Source organism: Lygodium microphyllum, chromosome 12 (genome assembly GCF_053477565.2).
Source record: "Lygodium microphyllum isolate KBCC chromosome 12, Lygodium_microphyllum_v1.1.10, whole genome shotgun sequence".
Classification (NCBI taxonomy): Eukaryota; Viridiplantae; Streptophyta; class Polypodiopsida; order Schizaeales; family Lygodiaceae; genus Lygodium; species Lygodium microphyllum.
The window spans coordinates 89,436,180-89,450,358 of NC_141146.1; the positions used below are offsets into that span (position 1 = coordinate 89,436,180).

At 42.8% G+C, this 14,179-nt stretch overlaps 1 protein-coding gene across 1 annotated transcript in view; it reads left to right on the top strand.

Moving 5' to 3' along the window:
* Positions 1–6,540: 6,540 nt before the first annotated feature.
* LOC148028021 (jagunal-like protein) overlaps positions 6,541–14,179 on the top strand; it is a 43,466-nt gene continuing 35,827 nt past the window's right edge. The window contains exons 1-2 of the mRNA XM_087689705.1: positions 6,541–6,721; positions 6,814–6,869. Of these exons, the coding sequence (XP_087545831.1) occupies positions 6,637–6,721; positions 6,814–6,869 (141 nt within the window). The 5' untranslated portion in view covers positions 6,541–6,636. The remainder of the gene's footprint in view (positions 6,722–6,813; positions 6,870–14,179) is intronic.

The window sequence follows — 14,179 nt, forward strand, 5'->3', positions numbered from 1 at the left end:
TTAAGAGTTAGTTATGTTATAAAATAAAAGGAAACAGTATTATTAATAGATTCTAATCTTTGTCAATTCAATATTCACTTTTTTATGATTATTAAGAATAAAATGATTTTTCATGCATTGGAAATATTATGTGCCCTTCATAAATTAGAAGATACTCTTCCTATGACGTTGAATTTTTTAATCCTCTTTTTAAATATGCTTTACATGCTAAAACTCAACCATATATCAAATTGGTCATGCATTGTTTATTTTCTAAAATTACTCTCTCATATTTATCATCATTCCTCAATATTTTTATTATTAATATTTACCATTGAGGATTAACAAATGTTTTTGAAGAGCATCCAAATTTCCACAAAAGTGGCCTTTCTCTTACAAAATGTGTGTAATCACTTGTTGTGAAGTTTTCCATTGCATGAGTTAACTAGCAATATAAAATTAATGTATGTAGCCTATAGATACATAGGGGATGCATTTAGACACAATTTTCTCCATACAAGGTCGTTAAGTTCAAGGAGAAAAAAGTGTGCAAATAAACATTCTTCAAGTAAAATATAATTTTCTACAATACTGAGTACCAAAATCACCTCAAATATATATATAAAGGGTCTCTTTTTATATATGCAATTGGTTTTGTCATATGACATTGAATGCACAAAATAGGGGTAGTTTCTTACCACGAGACTCAAATGTGTACATATTATGGTCACAGATTTTAGATGCATAATCCATGAATGGAGACATTATAGGTGAGTTTTGGTGCTTGATTGAGACACATGGAGAGGAATATTGTATGGGAAAGAGCTAGCTAGCATGCTCTGATCGTAGGGTTCCAACATGTAGCTATCATGGATAGGAGGACTCAAGTATAGTGTCGTGGATACCATGTGAATACACATTAAAACCACAAATTGTATCCCTATTTTACTCCAATGGTAAAATTACATGCAATTTTGATTAGTGAAACAACCAAATAAAGGAATGCTGTCAGTTATCGCCATAGTGGAAATTACCCTATTACAAAAAGTACGGTATCTCAAGAGGAAGATAAAGTCTACATTACATCTAGAAGATCATGAGGAGGATGAACTTGCCCCAAAATAGGTTTAAGGCCATATTTGGGAAGTTTGGAGCATTGTGAGTAGCCATGGGACCTTTGATTGATATACAAAACCCAAAAGGTGTATCTAGCAAGTTCATCGGTCTACATGGAGGATTGAGAAAATCAAGCTCATGGGTGAAATCATGGATGTCTTCAAACATAAACAAACAATTGAGCAAAGAGAGCTTACATGTGAAATCGTGGACATCTTTAGAGCTAGTCAGCCTTATTATGAGCATATAAATAAGATTGACTAGATCTTCAATCCTAGTCAATGTTACTATAAGCCTACAAATAAATGTTCTTGCTTGCAGCTTGAAGATTGCTTAGGAAATTCTCCTTCTATGATAATAGATGAAGAATAGAACTTAGGATTAACTCTTAAATAATTATTTGACTTTTGTTTGCATTTGCTTCAATAAAGAACTACAATCATCTCAAGCTTCCATTGCATCTTCTATTCTCACTTGCATTGTTTCTACATCTCATTCGATATGCATTTGGTATCTAAGCATGTTGATGCTAGGCTTGTGGTGTATTGGGTGAGGAGAGCTTTGGATCAAGTTATAGTCAACACAAATTAGACACCCATAGCATAAGGTGAAAGTGAGAGGAATCTATGGACTTGGAGCAAGAGTGGACCACATTCGAGGTTTTCATTGAGTCATCCTTCAATTACTTTTAGAACCATGCTTGTTACAAGTTGCAAGAAACCATAACCCAACCTTAGCAAATGATTTTAGCAACCATTAAGAGGTCAAACATGGAGAGTTTTTTGGCTATTGAAGGGCTAAGATAACTATAAGTTTCAAGAGCAATACAAAACATACTATAATACCTTTGGAGCACTTGGAAAGCTACAAATATGTGTATTTGAGGCATTAAGAGAGATTTGAAAGGTGTTTTGATTCTTAGATGAGTTTGAAGCTCAATTGTATGCATGAGAAGGGTATCCGTATATTTGAAGGTCTCATAAATTTGTGTTTAGGGGAACAAGATAAGACAAAGTCCTTTGAAAACTCTCACTTCAAGACAACATGACATCATTGCAATGTTTATATCATAATGCCCTAATCAATACAACAAACCAATTGCATTATTGTAAAGCTAAGATTTAGTTCTACAAGCGTTGTAGAATAACCCATGGTTTGAATGCATACATAGGAAAAGAAAGACGCAAATTATGGGCACAAATCTTTTGAGCAGCAATGTTGGACATACAAGTTGATCTCTTTTGAACACTATTGATTACTTGATAGTGTAAAGAGATAGCTCTTGATGTATAAGTGGTATTGGGTAACTTGAATATGTTTGTAATGTATATGAATTGATTTTATGAAATTTGTTAGCATTGTACATTAGGGCATATAATTATGCAATGATGCGATGACAAGGTGATGCAAGTCCCAAAAAAATTGCCCATTGTTAACTTCAATTAAGTGGTCCACTTAGCCTTGAAATGCATGGATATCTTACTTTTCGAGAAACAAGTTTTATTTTAAAAATTTAAAGAAAGAGGTCTCTCTCTCTCTCTCTCTCTCTCTCTCTCTCTCGCTCTCTCTCTCTCTCTCTCTCTCTCTCTCTCTCTCTCTCTCTCTCTCTCTCTCTCTCTTATTTGAAAAGAAAGGGCAATGATCTTGTGTGCAATAATGTGCCCCTATTAATACTAAAGACTTGGATAGCTACAACTAGAGTAACCAAATATGTCTAGTTGTTTAAGACAACATGTTGCCAATTTTATGGGGATACTTTACACATTTTATTGGTTGAATTTTGGCATCTTTGATAGTGGTGTGCAATATATTTGATGTGTTTATTGCAATCTTCTAGAATGAGGAAACAATGGATGTACAAACTACTCATTTTAAGCCATTACAATAATCACCTTCTATCACAAATGAATATAATCCCATATAAATGGACATGTTAGACCTCATGGTTTGCATGGACAAATTTGTTGCAAGTGTTTTATGTGAAGAATGAAACAAAAAAAAAACACATTTTGTGGAACAAGCTCTTCAAAGTAATGCTACACAATCTTATACTAATTTTGTGAGTATGCTTAATGTTGTCATTGCCTCAAGGATTTATAGGTATCTTAGCAATGCACGAAAAACTTTGATTTTTCCCATGCATGGAGGGATGGGTGGACTAGCCTATTCTAATACATATGAAGGAGCAAATAGTAATCTATACAATAATATAAGACAAATCAAGAAGATAGGCACACAATAGTAAGAGGCATCGTGTTACTAGTACACATAAAAATGAGAAAAATAAGACAAGTGGAATTTGCAACTTCTATGGTAATATAGACAGTGGGAGCATGAGTATTACGAAACTTACTGGTAGGCAAAGGGAAGTGTTTTTATTACAACAAAGATAGACTCATGGTTCAAAGGGATTGTAGGAAAGAAACAGAATTGAGGATACATGAGAGAACAATATTTGTGACATCTACACTAATGAAAAGGCATGATCTATCTTTGCTTTTGAACTTTAGATGTTGATCTCTGTATAGATACATCTACTATAGTATATGCTACACAAATAGCAGCACTATGACACTTTATGTGCATTTTTCAGGAGTATGGATGTGATCAATTATGAAAGTTCTAATGTGCAATGTAGTAATTACACATACATGCCATAAAAATAAAGGATATGTAGTATTCATTCTCAAAAATGGTAGATATCTCAAATTGTTAGAAAATCATGTAAAGTTGGTTGATGGCTTAATGAAGTCACATGTGCAAATGTATACTTTGAGGACACAAACTATCATGCATTAAGGAAAAGTGTCAAAGATGATGATATGATGTCTTTATGGTACAAATGCTTTAGTCACTTGTGATGGAATTTTTGTGCTTGCATGACACACGGTTAAAGGATTGCCTAAGTTGGATGACATACAATCAAAGGATTGTCTAAGTTGCATTGGAGTCTAAGGTCATAAACTCTAATTTGATGGATGCATAAACTATCATTTTCCAAGCTTGACAAGGAATTAGACCTTGGATTTGTATTACATATCGCATACAATGATGTGATTGGTCCATTTTCATTATTCATTAGAGGGGATCAAAGTACTTTGTCACATGCATTGATGAGAGTTCTCTACCCACATGGTTGTTCTTGCCAGATAAGAAATTGCATATACTAGCTTGGTTCAAGGTTTGATTGCCCATGGTAGATAATCAATTTGGCAGCAGTTGAACATCTTGAGATCAAATCAAGCAAGAAATATCTCTCAAATGGGATGCACCATTTTATACAAGAGAGAAGCTATAAGTGTGAAAAATCAAGCCAAGAAATATCTCTCAAATGGAATGCACCATTTTATACAAGAGAGAAGCTATAAGCATGAAAAATCAATGCCTTAGAAATTAGAATATTGATGAAAATAGCTTAGGGGGTGTACCTATAAGAAATTATATATATAATGTACATTCAGAGGGTATTAAGAAATAGTCTTTCTTTACATGCTATAATGTCATAAAATTACCCCTTTTACTTTACTGAACTTACACTTTTTTTTTTGCAAATTGTAATTAAAAATCTCTTTTGTAAATATGATCCTATAAAATTTACTAAATGAAATACCTTATCTTTTGAGCTCATGTGGTATCTTACATATTCTATAAGGTGCACCTGCCAAGGAAAAAAGCCATAACCATTCTAAAAGTATATGAATGTTTAGGAAATCTATGAGGTGAAGCTATTGTAATAGCAATGCATATCACTAATAGATGAGTTAAATGTGAATTAATCGATATTATAAGGTGATATTTAGGAAGAAGCCACTATAAGGTGCAACCCCTTGGGGAAAATAGCTAGAACCATTCTAAAAGCATATGAATTTTCGAGAAATCTATGAGGTGCAGCTATTGTAATAGCAATGCATATCACTAATAGATGAACTACATGTGTATTAATCAATATTGAACCTTACAAGGTGATATTTTGGAAGAAGTGAAATGTGGAGTACTTTGAAGCATTTATTTCATCATAGCTTATGCATATTAATTAATTATAAGAGAAAGAAGTTAGATGACAAGAGCGTTTTTAGAATTATGGTTGGTCTATGCCAAGCCAAATGGAAAGGAATATAGGCTCTATAACCCACTCACAAAAAGAGTTTTGATTAGTGTGATGTGGTACTTGGTTAACTTGTTATACTAGAAAGTGTCCTTTTGAGAATCACTTAGAGCACTTCAATAAGAAAATAATGTTGAAGAATATGCAAAAAGTAGAGAACATGGATAGTATACATTGAAAATAAGGTAGTAGAGACTCCTAACATACTAGAAGGATGCATACATACATGGGTTGTTAAGATCATTGCAACCTACAAGGCCAAAAAGTCATGGATTGAAGAGCAAAAGAGGGTTGGATCATGTTTCCTATGTCCATGCATCTTACTAATATATTATTTTCGCTATAGGTTCAGAAATCCCCAAACCTCCAGAGGGCTTCCCAAACCTAGTCCTTTTCCAAACCTCCCTTTTTCAATCAAAACCCCCTCCCCTCCCCTCTTTCTCAAGTGTAATCTCTCATTTTCTCTTCCCCTCCCTTTTTTCATTAAAGCCTCCCCCCCTCCACACACACACACCTCCCTTTTTTAAATTAAAACCCCCTCCCCTCTCTCTCACTAATAATCTTTCTCTTTCTTTCCCCCCTCCCCTTTTTAATTAAATTCCTCCCCCCTCTCTCTCTCTCATCTTATGTGTAGAACCTAGGTTTTCTCTCTCTGCTTTAATTAAATCAAACTTCTTTTTAAATCAAAATTTCTCTCTCTTTCTCTCTCTCTTAGATTAAACTTTTTTTAATTAAGCATTAAAAAAATTAATTTAAAGTTTTTCAAACATAGTTTTTCACACACTTTGAGAGAGAGAGAGAAAGAGAGAGAGAGGAAGAAGAAGAAGAAGAAGAATGATAAAAAGAAGAAGACGTAGAGAGGAGGGAGGGAAAGAGGAAAGAGAATAGTCTTTTTTAAATTAAACATTTTTCTTCTCCCCCTCCCCCCTCTCTCTCATCTTTCTAAATAGGGCTCGAAGATGGAGGAAGGTAAACAGGATCATAGGAAGGGAGTTGGGCTGAGATCTAAAAACGTGAAGAAGGGTGTTAGGCTAGATGCAGAACTGCATAGAAGTAGGGACAAGGATAGATGGCAAACAACAAGAGTAAGAAAGGAAAGAATGTGACCATGTTGTTCTTAGCATTATATGCCTAGATCGTGAAGGGCCCTTTTTCTTACAATTTAAGGTTCATATGCAGTCCATGGTAGATATGCAAGATAGTGGCATTGTATAAGCATACACTCTAAAAGGCAATGCATTTTAATGGTAAATGAATGATCTTAAAAATTGAACTGAAATCTCCAAGAGAGAGTTTTACAGTTGGATTTTTTATTAAATTTAAAATCTAAGAATTTAAATATAGACGTCTCTCTGTCTGCCTGCCCGCCTAGACGTCTCCGCGAGCATGCTGTATGACCCGATATCGTAACAGAAAATTACAAGAGAGAAAGAGGAATGCGGCCTCGAGCAGGGGCTTCGTCTTCGAGGCCCTCTGGAACGGATGGCTTCGATCATCCTTACAGAATGACAGTCGATAACAGTCAGTGATTGAATCTCTTCTGCTTCTTCCGACGGATGGTCCCTTATGTTCTATATTTGATCTTTGCTTTTCCATTTTTCCGAGATTCGCAGGATACAAGAAGGCGGCGGAGAAGAGAATTCAGCTGCAAAAGCTCTCACTTGCGCAGGTACGATCCTGAGTTATTTTCATATCACATTCTCGTGATTTTAGCTTCGTAAGGAAAACAGAGAGCTTACTGTAACCGAAGAGATGAGAGAAACTTAGTAGTAAAACGCAAGCTTAATGATGATCACATGAGAGAGAGAGAGAGAGAGAGAGAGAGAGAGAGAGAGAGATGGTGTCACAACACCCTTCCCCCCTTCGTTGATCAGTTACGCAGGGTCGCTTGCTGAGTCCTTTGTTCTTTGCCTTGGGCACTCACTCCATTTTGAGGATGTTGTCTTGTCTATATAATGGTGAGGTGGTCTGACTCTTTCTCCCTTCACAAGAACAGTTGGTAGGGCAAGCCTTGGCGCGGACAACACCTTCATGTTTCTTAAGGCTGATCTGGATACTATACAAAGAGTGATGGCCACATGGGACTTATTTGCCCTTGTCTCGAAACAACACATTAAGGCATCTAAGATCAGCCCTTATCAGTTGCATTGAGAGTGATCTCCGAGCCTTGGGCTGACAAAGCGAGGTGGTGCTTAAAGGCTTTGTTTTCAAGCACTCGGACTATCCTTTGGGGGTGTAGGTTTTGCCTAAGGTGCTAATGGATTGGATTTCCTAGGGGATATCATGGATAAGTTTGTTTATTGGAAATCGCAAGTCTTGCCTTTACACGTAAGATTAAAAAATAGCATAGACAATCATGACACCGATGGTTTCATATTATCTTCCCTATCCGGTTTTTGTTTTGAAAAAAAGATTTTACATGAATAGGTATCTCCTAGATTTCCTAGCACCATGTTTGCACTTCCAAAAGAATAGGTAGTGGGGTGGTTCTAGATTTGGAGCACATATGATTGCTCTCCATTGGTCACTGTTCTAGGCCTTGTGAGGGTAGACAATCCTAGTCTTTGATTGCAAGGTTTTTTTCTTGAGACTCCGGGTATTAAGCATGAGAATATTATGATTTCTGTCTAGGCACCAAATGGTAGTAGATGGTTGGGGGAAGCTCTGATCGCGACGTCCTCCATGAATGGGGTGTGGGCAGTGTTAGCCTGCTCTTTATCACTCTCAGTCTGTCATCTCCTGGTTGTGAGCTCCTGTTAGAGTCTGACAGGAGACAGAGGAGCTCAGTCAGTTCATTTTGTGGCTGTCTTTGTCAGTCTGCAGCCTCTGGGTGTCATACAGCCCAATCTGGGCTGTTATTCAGCAGTCGGCCCATTTTCTGGGCAGGTCGGCCAGATCTGGCCAAAGTCGGCCAGATCTGGCTGGTCGGCCAAATCTGGCCAGGTCGGCCAGTTTTCTGGCCTGGGGGCTATATATAGCAGCCCCCCCAGTCATTCCAGAAGTGTGCTCTGTAGGTTCAGCACTGCCTCCGCCATCTCCATCTCCGGCATTGGTGTTGCCATTGCTTCCAGTCTGTTCTGGTCCCCTCACTGACTCTCCGGGCTGCGTGCAGGGACTGCTCTGTCCATTTCAATGTATTCAGCATTCATCTCAGTCAGTGCAGACTTTCTTCCTTCATTCTCTGCTTTCTCTCTCCTCTCCTCCGTGTTCGTGTTCTTCTTCCGTTGCGCACTCTCACATGGTATCATCGCCTGATTGAGAGCACGGAGGACATACCCTTAGGAGTGAGATACCTTACAGCTGCTGCCATCTGATCAACAACTGCCAGGCGACTTCTTCAGGAGGCCCTTCAGCCTGCGTTTTGCTGCCCACGCTGCCTGCAGAGGCTGCCACGTCATCCAGCGACGCAGAAACCCTGCGTTTTCCACCAGGCTGTCCCTCCTGCTGGGCGACCTCCCTACAGGCTGCGTTTTGTTGTTCTGCTGGTCGCTTCCACTCCAGGCGGCACATTTCCTGCTGGCGACTTCTTTCCGGGCTGTCTCCTGGTGCTGGTGGTCTCTCTTCTGGTGATCGACATCAGTTATCTTTGCGTTTTGCAGATCCAGGTGTTTGTAGGCACTCTCTGCCTGTGTCTTGGTGGTTGGTGACCACATTGCTGGTTCTATTTCGACAGTGGCACAACTTTCTTTGGTATTTTGCAGATTGGAAGATGTCTTACCAGTTTTCAGGCTTTGATGACTCAGAGGATGAACTTCTTTCTCATCATTCCTCTGAGCGGAGGCGGGATTATCATGAGGTTCGACGACGGGATGAACCTCCTCGCACTCATCCTTCTTCAGTCCATGCATCTCAGAGGGTTCCATCTACCGCGAAGGTTTCTTCTGTGAAGACTGCTTCAGATGTGCGGATGCCTTCCCTGATTCCCTCTATTCAGGTGCCGATTCTCCATTCCTTTCCGAAGGAAGATAAGTTGGATGGTTCCAACTACTCCCTCTGGTCATGCAAGGTGGCCTGCATCCTCGATACATTTGACCTTTGGGAGCTTGTTTCTTCACCCATCGACTGCCCCCCCGCGGATTCGTCCGATGGCACCTCTATGGACCGTGCAGCCTTATGGGATCGGCTTAACTCTCGAGCCCGTTCCTTTCTTTTTATGAGTCTCCATGATTCCGTTCTTGTACATGTTCACAGGTTACAGACCGCGGCGGAAGTGTGGAAGAAGCTTGCGTCTTTGTATCAGCACAAGACATTTGCCCACAAGATTTCCTTGGAGAAGAAGTTGCGGATGCTCAGTCTTGATGATTCTCCTTCCATGAAGGAGCACATCACGAAGATGGAGGATATGCGAGGCGAGTTAGCCTCTCTTGGTCGTATGATATTGTCTGAGGATATGGCGATGATTCTGTTGACTCAGCTGCCATCACCCCGTTATGATGTCTTCTACACCAGCCTCATCACTTCGAGGACCCGTGAGACACTCCTATGGGAGGAACTTTCCCCGCTTGTCTTGGAGCATGACGAGCGACTCAAAGAGGTGGGAGCCAGTGGCTCCACCAAGGCATTTACGGCCGGCACAGTTGGCGGCAAGAAGAAGAAACAAAAGAAGGAGAAGGCCAAGGACAAGAAGGAGGAGGACAAGAAGGATGCGCAGGAGAAGAAGCCCAAGTGTCCCCATTGTGGGAAGGGCACTCATCCCAAGGAGAAGTGTTGGCAGAAGTATCCCCATTTGAAGCCTAAAGAGAAGGACTCGAAGGCGGCCCCAACCACAACAGAATCTGCGTTTGTGCATGTCTTTGTTGAGGAGGATACAGCCCTAGCTTCTACCACCCAGGAGAAGCCGTGGCTCGTTGACAGTGGAGCATCTTCCCATATGACCTTCCGTCAGGATTGGCTTCAGGATCTTCGTTCCAGAGGGGGTACAGTCACCATTGGTGACAATTCTATAGTCCCTGTTCGAGGCGTGGGGACCTTACCTATGTTTTCTGACAGGCGGTCTTCCTCCGCCAAAGTTCTCTATGTCCTTGATTTGGGTCTTAACCTATTATCTGTGCATGGTCTTACTCAGTTAGGTACCCAAGTCATTTTTACACAGGATGCAGTCACAGTGGAGGATGCTTCTACAGGTGATGCTCTTTGGACAGGTACACAGGAGGGTGGGCTTTATACGCTCACAGCCTTGGCTACGCGGACTTCCCATGAGCTTGGGCTCCTTTGGCATGCTCGGTATGGTCATTTGAACCTCGATTCTCTTCGCCGGGCTTCTAGGAGGAAGATGGTGGAGGGACTTCCTGATTTCCCTCCTCTTCACACTTTGTGCCCTAGCTGCTTGAGGGGCAAGCAGCATCGGCAGCCTCACCCGCAGGTTGCCTCAAGGAGGGCTACTTCTCCGCTTGAGTTGGTTCACACCGACCTTTGCGGACCTATGGGCACGGCCTCCCTCGGGAAGGCCAGGTATTTGATGCTGATTGTGGACGACTTTAGTCGTTATGTATGGCCTTATTTCTTGGAGTACAAGAGCGAGGCGTACTCCCGTTTTTGTGAGTGGCAGGTGTTTGTGGAGACCCAAACAACTTCCAAGGTTCGTGGCGTTCGAGCTAATCACGGTGGCGAGTTCACTTCTCACCTTTTTTCTCAGTTTTGCAGGGATCATGGTATTCGGGTGGAGTATTCCCATCCGAACACACCATCAGAGAATGGTGTGGTGGAGCGTGCGAATCGGACCATGGTCAAGATGGCCCGATCTATGTTGGAGCATAGGAGTCTTCCTCATTTCCTTTGGGGTGAGGCGGTGGCTACAGCGGTGCATATACACAACCGCTCTCCGACTTCGGCTTTACAGGACATGACTCCTTATGAGGCTTTCTTTGGCAATAAGCCTTCCGTGTCCCATTTTCGCATCTTTGGGTGCGATGCTTTTGTCCATGTGGACAAGAAGAAGAGGAAGACGAAGTTCGACTCTAAGTTGCGAAAGCTTATCTTCGTGGGTTATAGTACGACCACGAAGGGATATCGGCTCTACGATCCGACGACTCGGAAGGTTGAGGTGAGCAGGGATGTGATCTTTGATGAGGCTTCGGCCTCTGAGGATTCGATTGATGGTTCCATTACAGATGTTTTTTCGTCATCGACGGGACCCCCCCCCACCTTCTCTCCCTTCACTTCCCCTACCTTCTTTCCCTTCACTTTCTTCCAGGATACCCCTTAGCACCCCTCCTATTCCTCCTCCTTCGGCATCCCTTTCCCCTTTGGTGGATGTGACTCCGTCTTCTATGAGCTCTTCCACCACCCCTTCGGGATCTTCACGGGATACACAGCCTTCTTCTGATGCGGAGGATCTACCTTCACTCGGTGAGGGGGAGTCCCTCTCCGATTTGGGTGCTTTGCAGGTTCCGGAGACCCCCCGGTCTCCCTCACAGCAGCAGGAGTCTCTCAGGATTCCTTTATGGTATCGCCGGCTCATGCAGGATTCAGGTGTTACTCACTTTCCTACTTCTTCTACAGGTCCACGTCGATCAGCACGTTTACAGGCCTAGCGGGATAGTTCACTATGTGTGAACTATGCTCTTATGTCACAGATTCTTCAGGATTCTGAGCCTTCCACTGTGGAGGAGGCTCTTGCACAGGATATTTGGAGACAGGCTATGCAGGACGAGCTCGATTCCATCGAGCGAAACCATACGTGGGAGCTTGTTCCGCGTCCCACGAAACGGAAGGTGATAGGTGTGAAATGGGTCTTTAAGACCAAGTATCTTGCAGATGGCTCCTTGGACAAGCATAAGGCTAGGCTTGTTGCCAAGGGTTTTGCACAGCGTGCAGGCTTGGACTACTTCGAGACTTTTGCTCCTACAGCCAGGATGTCCACCATTCGAGTTCTTTTGGCTCTTGCTGCTCACCACCGTTGGCCTGTTTATCAGATGGACGTCAAGTCTGCTTTCCTGAATGGCGTTCTTGAGGAGGAGATTTATGTTTCACAGCCTCCTGGTTTTCTTGTGCAGGGGAAGGAGGATCATGTCTACAGGCTGCGGAAGGCTCTTTATGGCCCGAAGCAGGCTCCTCGTGCTTGGTACCAGCGGATTGACCGCTTCTTTCTACAGAGTGGCTTTGCGCGCTCCGCTTATGATCCCAACCTCTACTTACGGGTTGTGGATTCTCTTTCAGTGTTCCTTATCTTGTATGTGGATGATCTGATCATTACAGGAAGCGACACTCAGCAGGTGGAGCATACACGGTCCATTCTTCAGCAGGAGTTTGACATGACGGATCTAGGGATCCTTCACTTCTTTCTAGGCCTGGAGATCTATCAGATGGCACAGGGCATTTTTATCTCGTAGCACAGGTACATCTCCGAGCTTCTTTCGGAGTTTGATATGGCTGAGTGTCGGCCTATCTCATGCCCCATGGACCCCGAGTCCAAGCTTTTGACAGCTGGAGCTCCCCTTCCAGATCCCACCCGTTACAGGTGCCTTGTCGGCTCTCTTATTTGGCTGCTTCACACTCGGCCGGATATCTCTTTTGTGGTGGCTTTATTGTCTTCCTTTATGCAGACTCCTACCCAGGATCACTGGCAGGCGGCCTTGCGGGTTCTTTGCTATTTACAGGGGACTCGATCCTTCGGGATCATGTATGGAGATGGGATTACCCTTTCTGGCTGGAGTGATTCTGATTGGGCAGGTGATGTGGATACGAGACGATCCACTACAGGTTATGCTTTCACCCTTGGATCCGGTGCTGTCTCTTGGAGCAGCAAGAAGCAGCCTACCGTGGCACTTTCTTCTACAGAGGCTGAGTATCGGGCCCTATGTTCGACCGCTATGGAGGCAGTTTGGCTCCGTCGCTTACTGACGGAGATTGGCTTTTCCCAGACCGGACCTACGGAGCTGTGCGTGGATAACCAGAGTGCTCTTGCTCTGGCCAAGAACCCGGTGTTTCATGCTTGCACGAAGCACATTGAGGTTCAGTATCACTATGTTCGAGAGCGGATCGTGGATTCAGAGCTGGTGGTGGTCTATTGTCCTACGGCGGCCAATGCAGCTGATCTCTTTACGAAGCCTTTGCCTCAGGCTTCTTTGCTTCATCACATGCGGTTCTTGGGTCTTCAGACTCTCCCAGGATCTGAGAGGGGGTGTTAGCCTGCTCTTTATCACTCTCAGTCTGTCATCTCCTGGTTGTGAGCTCCTGTCAGAGTCTGACAGGAGACAGAGGAGCTCTGTCAGTTCATTTTGTGGCTGTCTTTGTCAGTCTGCAGCCTCTGGATGTCATACAGCCCAAACTGGGCTGTTATTCAGCAGTCGGCCCATTTTCTGGGCAGGTCGGCCAGATCTGGCCAAAGTCGGCCAGATCTGGCTGGTCGGCCAAATCTGGCCAGGTTGGCCAGATTTGGCAGGTCAGCCAGTTTTCTGGCCTGGGGGCTATATATAGCAGCCCCCCCAGTCATTCCAGAAGTGTGCTCTGCAGGTTCAGCACTGCCTCCGCCATCTCCGTCTCCGGCATTGGTGCTGCCATTGCTTCCAGTCTGTTCTGGTCCCCTCATTGACGCTCCGGGCTGCGTGCAGGGACTGCTCTGTCCATTTCAGTGTATTCAGCATTCATCTCAGTCAGTGCAGACTTTCTTCCTTCATTCTCTGCTTTCTCTCTCCTCTCCTCCGTGTTCGTGTTCTTCTTCCGTTGCGCACTCTCACAGGCAGTAGAGATACGGCTCTTGAAACCTACAAAAATAAGATTAAGGGAGAGTGGTGGGCTGCATGTCTATTTATAGAAAGTTTGGGGCACCCAAATTAGGGTTGTACATATGGGACATAGTAACTCTCTAGGATCACATTTAAAAAAAAATAAAATTATTTTTTCATTAATTAAGGGTATTTTGGGGCTGTTTAAGCTAGGCGAATGCATTTTTAGCTCAACATCTCCTCTTAGGTCCAAAATTGAGCCATGAGAAGTAGGCTAGCCAAGCCCTTTATATTGATTTTTCTTGTATCCCAA